The 12,115-nt window shown below is 37.7% G+C and overlaps 1 protein-coding gene and 1 long non-coding RNA gene across 2 annotated transcripts; one reads left to right on the forward strand and one right to left on the reverse strand.

Moving 5' to 3' along the window:
* Positions 1 to 539: 539 nt before the first annotated feature.
* On the reverse strand, positions 540 to 1,617 carry LOC140751325 (uncharacterized). The gene is made up of 2 exons (XR_012103294.1): positions 1,281 to 1,617; positions 540 to 1,102 (listed from the first exon to the last, which is right to left on the reverse strand). It is a non-coding gene; the product is annotated as an uncharacterized LOC140751325 (long non-coding RNA).
* Positions 1,618 to 1,874: 257 nt separating this feature from the next.
* LOC140751308 (tetratricopeptide repeat protein 1) lies at positions 1,875 to 8,156 on the forward strand. The gene is made up of 4 exons (XM_073085217.1): positions 1,875 to 2,208; positions 3,999 to 4,214; positions 5,187 to 5,343; positions 7,273 to 8,156. Exons 1-4 carry the CDS (start codon positions 2,037 to 2,039, stop codon positions 7,550 to 7,552), a joined length of 825 nt encoding a protein of 274 aa, XP_072941318.1. The 5' UTR covers positions 1,875 to 2,036; the 3' UTR covers positions 7,553 to 8,156.
* Positions 8,157 to 12,115: the final 3,959 nt, after the last annotated feature.

A 12,115-nucleotide genomic window follows, 5' to 3' on the forward strand; every position in this document is an offset into this window, starting at 1 on the left:
TTATTAATAAAAAACATATTTTTATTACGGTAAACGGAACGTTACGCCAAAACAGGCGGTCAAGTGTCATTTCGTAGCGTGACGTCAACACATTGAAAATATAGAAATAAACTTCGACGCTACACATACTTCAGGGGAAATCTTGAGAATTATTTAACTTTTATTAGTACAATTGCAAGAATGTCAAATTACAAGGCGTGTGCAGTGACGATGTGTACAAGTACGATCGCTAAATATCCTAACAAATTTGCTTATACAAGTTCCTAAACCCAAATCTTATAAACGTTAAAGAACTTGCAGATTCTTATACGTTTAATTCCTCTGTTTGCAAGCAATGACATTTTATACTATTTATGTAAGAGAAGTATTATTGAGAAAAAGGAATAAATTTAGTAACTCTCGAGTGATTCGTCAATTCCAAATCATTGGAACGGGACGTAATCAAAACAAAACAGCAAGTGGAAGTATTCATATATTTAATATATAGAATTATAAGACGTCTATGAGAATTCTATTTTATTCTAATTAAAAATACATGATTTGCTAATATTAGTATTTTATTGACCGATTTCTTTGTTTATTTGGTTTATATGGTTCTATTAGTGAGTACACACAGTAGAACTTTTGCATATATTTATCATATGTTACAGTTACAATAATTACTACAGATCACCTAAGCTAAATTTTTGTGCTGCTTGCGTGTCTGCTTTTCTTCATTACTAAAATTATTTTCCGTAACAAATGGATATATATTTTTATCACTGTCATTTTCAGAATCAAATTGCAATGCAATAATAGGAACTGTATGGTCACTTTTCTTCCTTCATCTTGTTAGGTAGGTTACGCAAGTAAAGAAGTACTATTTCCCGTGTCCTTTACTTTATGTATTTCAGACTGGTACCCACTTTCGAAACTTTTGGCTCCTCACTTCTTCTAGGCAGGACAGTCATCACATTTTCATTTTCATTGATGTACAGACAGTCATCACATTTTCATTTCATTGTGTTCAGAACAACTTTTACTTTTCATGAAACAAAAACTTGCCTTCCTCTTAAACTGCACATACTCTATAACGTCGTCACTATACGATTGTCGGGAAGATCTGTAAATATAAATATAACCAATTAATAACCTTAAAGCAGTTCACATAAGAATATAAGTACATTTAAAAAAATCTTAATAATCACTTGAAGACAACCTTTCTTCTGTCTGAAGTCAGTTAAGATATGTTTTAATTGTCCGATATGATTAAATGTAAATATAAAGAATGTTTTACTTACGTTGTTTATTTGATATTTCCATAGGTTATCTCACGGAAGTTTTTGTATCCATTTTGATTTATTGCACTGCTTCTTTAAGCAAGTTCACGCTATCAGCTTTAATATAGTATGGCTTCATTTCGGTTCACAACATAAATTCAACCAACTCTAACAGCAAACGATTTAATTATTATTTGTCTTGTTTGGTTTTGACTTTTGGATGTGGTGACGTCACATGACATTTGAGGCAGCACTGTCGCCGTTTTGGGATTTAAAATCCACAGATAAAAAATCGAAAATTTCTTTTTAAGAATTAAAATACTTAGAACGTATTAAAAAATAAACTAAATACTGCATAATTTATGTTTACTTATAAGTTATCATATCCAACATATTTCATATTTTATTGTTATAACTGTCAAGTACCCAATTTTAAGAAAATATATTAATTAAATATTAACATCAAATTAATGAAAATTATACATAAATTACACATAATATAAATGCAAATAAATAACTAGATGAAAACATGAACTCAGAAACGAAACGTAAATTAAGAGGTAGGCTGAATGACGTCATATTAAAAAATTAAAATGTTAAATTGTCAATGTCAAATAATCAAATTATGACATTTACTTACAAAAGGAGTTGAAACTGCAAGAAATTCAAAGAAAATCAATGAAAAGCATTGTTTTTAGTATTTTGTACCACCAGTCTACATTCGAAACGAAACATAATTACGGTCAAGTGCCAGAATCATACAGCATTCGATAAAATATGTCGGATCGCTTGAAAAATACGTCTAACGTATCCAATGAAGAAATAATCGATGATTTGACAAGAAATCTGGATTATTCACTCGGCGAGAACGAAGCTGACTTTGTTATTAATCCCAGTTCCAGTAATGATGATACGGAACGTGGGGATTGCGATAAGGAAGAGAAAACAGGTAAGACCTTGATTCTAACCGCGCCCTAAGTTTAATTAACTTTGATTTGAAAACATTGTTGTAGAATACTTGCCTTGAATATAGGCCTACGGTATCCCCTGCCTGTCGTAAGAGGAGACTAATAGGGGGCTTCCGGGGTTGCGGGCGGCAAGAGTGGGGAGCCTGACCCGCCCGGCCAACGGCCCCGGGAAGGACGACGGTATGTGTGGTCGCATACCGTCGTACTCACCAGATGGTGTGGCAAGCGTCAAGCTCACCTGGGTGGAGCCGGCCGCGGCAACGCACTAAGAGGACTCCGGTTGCGTGCCTTTGGAGATCCCAGAGCCCTCTACGCAGCGCAGAGGACGGCCACCGGGGGGTTTTTAGTGCGGTAAAAATCCCACATAACCCAGCGTCGGGTACCTTTTAAAGGTTTCCCCTCGATAACAAAAAAAAAAGTATATGTGTAAAAAGCAGTGATAGCCTAGAGGTTAAGAAACTCGGTCTCTCAATCGAGGGGTCCGAGGTTCAAATGCCAGGCACGCACCTCTGATTTTTCAAAGTATGTGCGTATTAGAAATTAATTATCACTTGCTAAACGGTGAAGGAAAACATTGTGAGGAAACCTGCATACCCGAGAGATTTATAAGAAAAATAAAAATCTTAAAAGGTATGTGAAGTCTACCACTATGCACTTGCCCAGCACGGTGGACTATGGCCTAATCCTTCTCATTCTGAGAGGAGACCCGTGCCCAGCAGTGGGACAGTAATGGGTTGATGATGATGATGATGATGTGTAAAAAGTGGGTAACATTATTCATCCATAAAGGTACTCTGCAATATTCCTACCTTTTCATGTTTTGTTATTAGGGTTCCGCACGTCATGACGAAAGACAGACACACATGTGATCTTGTAAGGGGTAGGGCCCTATCTGTTCATCCCTAAAGGTACCTTGCAATGTTCCTACCTTTTCATGTTTTGTTATTATGGTTCCACACGTCATGACGAAAGACAGATACACATGTGATCTTGTAAGGGCTAGGGTCCCTTACAATGTGGCTCTGCCTATCTTTCACAACACAGTAATGCTACACTGTTGTCAACGACCACTGTGACCGAGCAGTCAAAGAATCGCTCCGACGCTCACAGGATCCTGGGCTTGATCCCCGGCCAGACAGATTTCTAAAAGATGAATTTAGGTTTCAATTACTAGGAAGTGTTTGTGTATTCGTCTTTGTGTGTCCATGGCATTCGCTACAGAATCTTAGTATGGGGCTGAGAGTGTAGAATACTTATTTTTATAAAATACTAGTTTATGCCCGCGGCTTCGCCCACGTTTTAAAAGAAAATAATATGACATACTAACATACATAAAACTGAAAATTCGTACCATCATTGGAATACCAGTGGCGCCATCTGGCGAAAATTGGTCTTACCAACTCCGAAACCTTTGTGGGCTCATGGACAACAACTTCGCTAACGATCATCACTTGATCAAATGCATAGTTTACGATTCAATCCTTACTAATATTGATTTAAATAATCGATTTTTTTGGTCCAAACAATTGATTCTCCAATTAATCGATCTTAGATCGCCATCCCTAGTTCCCATGGGATTTCTGGGATAAAAACTATCCTATGTCCTTTCTCGGGTCTTAGACTATCTTTGTACAAATTTTCATTAAAATCGGTTTAGTGGTTTAGGCGTGAAGAAAAGACAACCAGACAGACAGACAGACAGACAGAGTTACTTTCGGATTTATAATATTAGTAAGGATAAGGAAGTAAGGATCTTCAAACCTTTTCACAGCCACACCAGTCCTGGAAGACCTGGAGAAGCAGGAAGACAAGGACCACGACAGCGACGCTGACTCGTTCGACGAGGAGTCGCTCAAGGACGCCGAAGTTGATCTGACTGACGATCAGAAAGCCGAGCGGCAGATACTGGCAGAGGAGCTGAAGAAGTTAGGCAATGAGGCTTTTAAAGTTGGAGAGTATGAGCGCAGCATTGAGAAGTATACTGAAGGTAGTTGAACCACTTGTTTTTAATATAGGAGTAGCAGACGAGCATGCAGTTCACCTGATGGTAATTGTCTACTGCCGCCCATGGACATCTGTAATCAACCCCAGATAGGATTAGATATTCCTACCTGAGGTCGGCCACAGCAGCGCCTAACAGCGGTGCTGTTATTAGGCAGAAATAGGTGTGGCGGTGGTGCCGCCGGAGTCAAACCACAAAGGGTTCTACCACCTTCAAAATGGTATGTGGCTACTGCCACGAGAAGGTGAAGGCTGCGTAAAGAGTTCTTTATGCACTCTTCAAAGCCGGCGATGCATTGGCGACTCCTCTGGTGTTGCAAATGTTCATAGGCGATGGTGACTGCTTTCCATCAGGTAGCCTGTCTGCCTTATCAATAGGTATACATATAAAAAAGGACATCTGTAATCTACCCAAGATAAAATTGGATTCATACCTAAGGTTGGCCACAGATGAGCCATACCGAAGTTGGGGACTAAATTGTTTTTTTACAAGCTATTATTTACCTTGCAATGTACGAGATGTATGTATGTTCATCAACAACCCATTACTGTCTCACTGCTGGGCACGGGTCTCCTCTCAGAATGAGAAGGATTAGGCCATAGTCCACTGCGCTGGACAAGTGCGTATTGGTAGACTTCACATACCTTCGAGATTTTTTTTTGTTATTAATTTCTCGGGTATGCAGGTTTCCTCACGATGTTTTCCTTCACCGTTTAGCAAGTGATCATTAATTTCTAATACGCACATAACTTTGAAAAATCGGAAGTGCGTGCCTGGAATTTGAACCTCGGACCCCTCGATCGAGAGGCCGAGTTTCTTAACCACTAGGCTATCACTTGCTATGTATGTTAGTTAGGGTCAAAACATTTGAGTTAAATTTTTATTTACAGAAATTGAATCATTCGCTTTTTTTTTACAGATCACATATTTTTCAATGTTGTGATTTTGTGTTTTCAGGGCTCAGAATCTGTCCGCTACAGTTCTCGCAGCAGCGGTCGATACTCTACTGTAACCGGAGCGCTGCTAAGATGAAGTTGGAGAAGTATCGCTCGGCTGTGAAGGACTGCACTAGAGCTATCGAGCTGGACAATACATACCTTAAGGCTTATTACAGGTAATAACTGCAGTGTTAAGCGCTGCTGTGTTCCGGTTTGAAGGATGTGGTAAGGGAGAAAGACTTCCGAGGCATTCCAGCTTAGTCCTCAGGGGTAGCGGCGCATCTGTGGCCGACCTAAGGTAGGAATATCTAATCCTATCTGGGGTTGATTACAGATGTCCATGGGCGGCAGTAGCCACTTACCATCAGGTGGACTGCATGCTCGTCTGCTACTCTTATATTATATAAAAAAAAAGGTAAGTTAATGATACGTTTTTAGGCTTCTGTACTAAAAGGGTAAAAACTGAGCCCTATTACTAAGGGGTCGTTCAAGTATTACGTAAGCAGATTTATTACAATTATTTACCCCCCATCCCCCTTGTCAGCAAAAGTAAGACAAGCTCTTACCCCCTCCCACATGCTTACGTAAACATTTTTCAATTAATGTATTGTTTGTTTTTACATTATAATTATATTGTTATAATTATAATTTTAAAAATGCCTAAACGTATGCATGATTTGCTTTGGGAATTTCCGAAAATGCGTTTTGCTTTCAAGTAAAGACAATGTGAGGGTTGTCATTCGTGTAAACAAGTAACAATGTCCCTGTAGTTCCGGGACCAGAATAGGGCTACGGTATCCCCTGCCTGTCGTAAGAGGCGACTAAAAGGGGGCTTCGGGGGTTGCGGATGGCAAGAGTGGGAGCTCGCACCGCCCGGCCAGCAACCCCGGGATGGACGGCGGTATGTGTGGTCGCATACCGTCGTGAACACCAGATGGTGTGGTGAGTTTCAAGCTCACCTGGGCGGAGCCCGACGGGGCAACGCGCCAAGTGGACTCCGGTTGCGTTCCGTTGGAGATCCCGGAGTCCTCTACGCAGCGCCGAGGACGGCCACCGGGGGGTTTTAGTGCGGTAAGAATCCCACATAACCCCGTGCCGCTCCCACGGCATAGGGTACCTTTTGAAGGTTTCCCCCTCGTCAACAAAAAAAAAACAAACAAGTAACAAACGTATTCATCTCCCCTAACCCCCATGTCATCCAAAATAAGCAAAGCAATGACCCCCCGCCCCCCTAACAGCGCTTACGTAATACTTGAACGACCCCTAAGCCTCTGCTGTCTTTGTCCCTGTAGTTCCGGGACCAGAATAGGGCTACGGTATCCCCTGCCTGTCGTAAGAGGCGACTAAAAGGGGGCTTCGGGGGTTGCGGATGGCAAGAGTGGGAGCTCGCCGTCCGGAGCAAGTCTGTCCGTCTGTCACAGAGCTCTGAACCGTAATAGATAGACACAAACTTTTTACAGAATATGTATAAAGGTTGAAAATTGAAAAACCACAATTTTTCAACGATTTTTGCTTTATCATTTATTTGAAGGTGAGAGAATCCTTTGGGGTTCGACTCCGGCGGCACCACCGCCACCCTATTTCTGTTATAACAGCAGTGTTAAGCGCTGCTGTGTTCTGGTTTGAAGGGTGTGGTAAGGGAGACATACTTTTCCGAGGTGTTCCAGCTTAGTCCTCAGGGGTAGCGGCGCATCTGTTGCCGACCTCAGGTAGGAATATCTAATCCTATCTGGGGTTGATTACAGATGTCAATGAGCGGCAGTAGCCACTTACCATCAGGTGGACTGCATGCTCGTCTGCTACTCTTACTGCTTGTATTATACTGCCCATTGACCATTTACCATTACTAATGACCATTTACTATGAAAAGCGGAACTCCAAAGTGAAATAGTCACTTAAAAAAATACATTTTAATACAGAACCTTCTCCTTTTAAAGTGGGTTAAAAATTTTAAACATATAAATGCAGCAAATATGACTTTCACATATTAAATTATTATTATTATTTATTATTAACTAGTTTTATAACCGCGCAGTTTGTTTATTTATTTTGTCTAATAATAAATGTCTAATAAAGTAATTTCTTTCTTTCTTTCAAATTTTTAGACGAGCCCAGTCATTAGAGGCGACAGAACAGTACGACGAAAGCTTAGCGGACTTCAAGAAGATTCTAGAGCTCGACCCATCACACAAGGAAGCCCAGAGCGCGTTGGTACGACTACCGCCCCTCATAGAGGCGAGGAATGAGAAACTGAAGACGGAGATGATCGGGAAATTGAAGGACTTGGGCAATATGATTCTGAAGCCGTTTGGGCTGTCGACGTCGAATTTTAAACTCGAGCAGGATCCAGAGTCGCAGGGATATAAGATTAATTTTAAACAGTAATACAGTTTTTAATGTAGGTCATATGAGGTAGAGCTCGCGTCAAACTTCTAGTCCGCTCTGAATATAGAAACGAAACCCGTTGCAACAAGAACTTTGCAACTTTGCAAGAATATTGGCCCAACTCAAAAAAGGTAATTTGTTTCAGTTTAAAATTAAACAATGTTTTGTTCCGAGATCTTTTTAATGAATGAAGTTAAAATAAGGAAGAATACAGGTATGATTAGCTATAGGCATATGTATGTAACTACAGTACAGTTAGACCTTAAAATAGGAATTATTTTGGATTAAATTGTACTTTTAACAGAAAAAATAATGTTGAGTTGTGTTGGTATTATTGTAAAGCAGCGATATTGTATAGTCTGATTCATAATTAGGTGTCCAAAATGTAAACAAAGGTGTTGACCTATCAAGAAAATTTCAAATGGTAGTTTCTTATTTTTGACAATATTGAATTAATACAACAATAATAAAATAATAATCTAAAAAAATTAAGATCAATTCACATTTTCTAATATTTATATTACCTCAATTTCGTTCCATACAGTAATAATAATAAAAAACAAGGATTATGGTAGAAAATTAAAATGTGATAATAGTATCGGAATCGGAACACAATCGGAACCCAAAACATTTCTTGTGCCGTCATTTTTAAGTTTCGTAGCTAATGTTATTATTCATTTTCGTGATTGTAATCGAACTTTAATGTATTATCGTTTTCATAGCGCGTTTGTTAAATTGTGAATAATTGTAAAGTTTTCGTTTTTTGTTGAGTTTGTTAAAGTTTCTGTTTCTTGTTAATTTTGACAGTGACATTTGTTTGTTTACATTTTGGACACCTTATTATGAATGAGACTATAGATATCAGCGGGATGAAGACATAAAAATAATAAATAAATAATAAGTAAATAAATAAATAAAAATAAAAAAATCGCGGGACCCCCTGGAACCCTCCATTGTCCTCTCTCGCCCGCGGGTACATAGCTGTGTTAGTGTGCCCTTACGTTGCTACGGAGTATATGCTTGTAGTTGTGTTCGACCGCATTGGCTCGCTGACTACACCTGCGCGCAACAACTTCAGAGCGGACTAGAAGTTTGGCGCGGACTATAACTGAGGTACTGGTGGGCCGACTTGAGCGATAAAAGATCATTAATAAATTAATAGTTACAGAAATTTGTTAGACAAAAAAAAATTAATAAAAGTCAGACACGAACAAAAGCAAAACTGGAAATGTATAATGTATTAAAACAGTTCGCATGTTAAATTCGCTGTCTCCTTTCAACTAGTAACTCCTATTGAGGTTAGAAAGAGATGAGAGATCCTGAAACTATCAATTCGATGTTTTCTATAATGATATGAAAACCAGATATGGGTTGCGTAATCTTTTTTGAATGAAACTGATCATGGAATGGATGGGTCATGTATGAGACAAAACTAATCTCTACAAATAAGTTGGCTCTGGTGTCATAGACTAACTTGTCTAGCTACCCTTAAGATCATGGCCATAGACAAGAAAACATGAATATTTTTTTTATCAAGTTTAGTCGCTCGAGGACAAGTGCCCGGAATATTCCGTTTATGTCAAATTTTGGAGTCTTTCGATTTTTCAAAATGAAAAAACAGCTGTTTTGATTTTAGATTAGATTTCACTTTTAAGCACTTTCGTACAGCGTTTTAGAGGAGCGGTTTTTGATATTACAAGTTTAAAATAAAATAACAAAAAACGATCCGTTAAAAACGCAGTGCGACAACACCGTTATCGTATCTTAACACTATTAGTTATTATTATTAATATGTTAAATAGGAGTAATTTCGTTTATATTAAATATGGTTTTGTTAAGTTATGTGATAATGTAAAATATATGATGTTTAGCCATGTCTGTTTCTTTTATTTCCATCTCCTGTATATTTTAAAAGTTTTTAAAGAACTTCGAACCCTACGTAGGAGGCGCCACCGCCACACCTATTTCTGTTATAACAGCAGTGTTAAGCGCTGCTGTGTTCCGGTTTGAAGTGTGGTAAGGGAGACGTACTTTTCCGAGGCGTTCCAGCTTAGTCCTCAGGGGTAGCGGCGCATCTGTGACTAACTCAGGTAGGAATATCTAATCCTATCTGGGGTTGATTATTGATGTCCATGGGCGGTAGTAGTCACTTACCATCAGGATATAATCTTATCTAGCGTTTATTACAGATTGGCTGCAGTAGCCACTTACCATGAGCTGGATGCTTGTCTCCTACCCTTATTTTATACCTCGTGCTACTTTTCGCTACGGCCTCCAACGAGCTTAGTCTGCCACTGCTTCAACATTAGAAGATGAAGAATGAAAACTTCTCTTATCTATGGCCACAGAAGAAAATTGGCGTTTAAAATTAGAACGTTAGGGAATTTGACACACATGTTTTGAGTATTTGAGTCAATCAACAAATATATTTTAAGAAAATTACGAAGTTTAATATGTGAAACAAATAACATCAACTATACATTTTTATAACTTTATTTTTTATGTAGACGTAAGTATTTCTTGTATATAGATTGCAAGTATACCATTTAACTTTGTGGTATGGGGCCGTTCAAGTATTACGTGAGCACTAGTGGGTCTTTGCTTTGCTTATTTTGGATGACATGGGGGGTAGGGGAGTCTAGATTAGAGATGCGGCGAATATTCGGTTGGTATTCGGCGTATTCGGCATCGTTTTTGCTATTTGTATTCGGCCGAATTATTCGGTTTTGGTGCCGAATATATTCGGTTCGAGTATTTCTATTTTCTTGTGTACACGACGTGGTACAGGACTAAAACACAAAACTTCTTATGTAAGATTTATGTTATATTACAAGTCAAACTCAAATCCTATGAAGAATATGTTGAATAAAGCTAATAAAATAAAGCGATTAAACTTCAAATCACTATTTATTTTGATACCAAGTCAACACATTTATTACTTAATCTATAGTTAGTATAATGAACATTTAAATTATATTATATAATTATTATTTTAAACCTTAAATCAGTATATATTTCTAAAACTCAAATCAACATTTTAAAGTGTTAATGAACACACATAATTGACAAACTGACAATAAAGAAATGGTTAACCGAATAATTAGGCCGAATATTCGGTTCGGTAAAGGTTAAACCGAATATTATTCGGTATTCGGTTATTCAATGAAACCACTATTCGGCGCATCTCTAGTCTAGATTATGATTTCGTCATCGGTAGTTATTTACTTGTTTACACGAATGGCAACCCTCACATTGTCTTTGCTTGAAAACGAAACACACATTCGGGGATTCCCGCAAATAATGCATTAGGCATTTTTAAATTTTAATTATAATATTTAAAACAACAATTCATTAATTGAAAAATGTCTACGCATGGGGGAGGGGGTAAGAGCTTTGCTTACTTTTGCTGACAAGGAAGATGTGGGGGGGTAAATAATTGCAATAAATCTGCTTACGTAATACTTGAACAGCCCCTATGAACTTCGACCACTTATGTCTAGGCATGGTCTAGGATTAAAATCTATTAAGAATACGGTTTGTGTAATATAATTAACTTTTATGACCCTTGTATGAACTTTTTTTTATAAGATTGGTCTAGCAAACGAGTCCATAATATGATGGTATGGGGTCGATATCTGTACAACCAACTCTTTATAAAAAAGGGGTTTTACTTTTTCTTCCCATGACTACTATAATAAATACTTAAATATCGATCGATTGACTTAAATATGATAAATGACTTACTGTCCGAATAATACAAATTGACTATAGCTCACTATTAACCATTCGTCGAGAATATTATTATACAATGAATTAAATTTTTATAATGAATTTTCTCATAAAGATTTTTAAAGATTTCCCATAAAATTTCCTTTCAGACAAAATATGGCAAAATGTCGCCGGAAACGGAAGTAAGTTCCGTTTTATTTGAACCATCCAACCTTGCATTTGAAAACCCAGTCTAAATATTTACTCGTTAATAACCCACTAGTACGATAGATTCATGATTACCTTATTTTTACCACGCTTTTATTACCTTGACCTGTATGTATGTATGTAACGGAATCTTTGAACTCGAATTTTTACCCACTTTGAACGGTCCGAATTTAACATTTATCAAGAACCGATGAAAATACACGATTTTAATAATTTTATCCCATTCTCCTCATCAAGATCATCAGGAATCAGAATTAACGATTTTCCTTGTGCGATTTTAGCGTGGTTTATCATTATTAAACTATACTTATGTATAAGAAAAGTGGCAAAAGAGCATGCAATCCTGATTGTATGAAGTTTTGTCGTCCATGGACCTCAGTAACAACTCCATACAGAGCAGAGGCTGTATCTGAAGGAGATCACCTAAGATATACAGACTCATGCGGACTAAAATAGTCTATGCATCTGTCATAGATTAGTAGCATCTGTAAATCATTTTGCACAATCTTTTCACCGTAACGCTTCTAAACCAGAAGTTGTAGTTGGCAGGAATAGTCAAATTTCGATGTTTGGTAATCAAACGTTTATTAGATTGATATTATTATAATAACAAATGTAAGTCAATTG

Source organism: Epargyreus clarus, unplaced genomic scaffold (assembly GCF_041222505.1).
Source record: "Epargyreus clarus isolate Ecla_fem2 unplaced genomic scaffold, WU_Ecla_fem_2.2 ptg000022l, whole genome shotgun sequence".
In the NCBI taxonomy this organism is placed as follows: domain Eukaryota; kingdom Metazoa; phylum Arthropoda; class Insecta; order Lepidoptera; family Hesperiidae; genus Epargyreus; species Epargyreus clarus.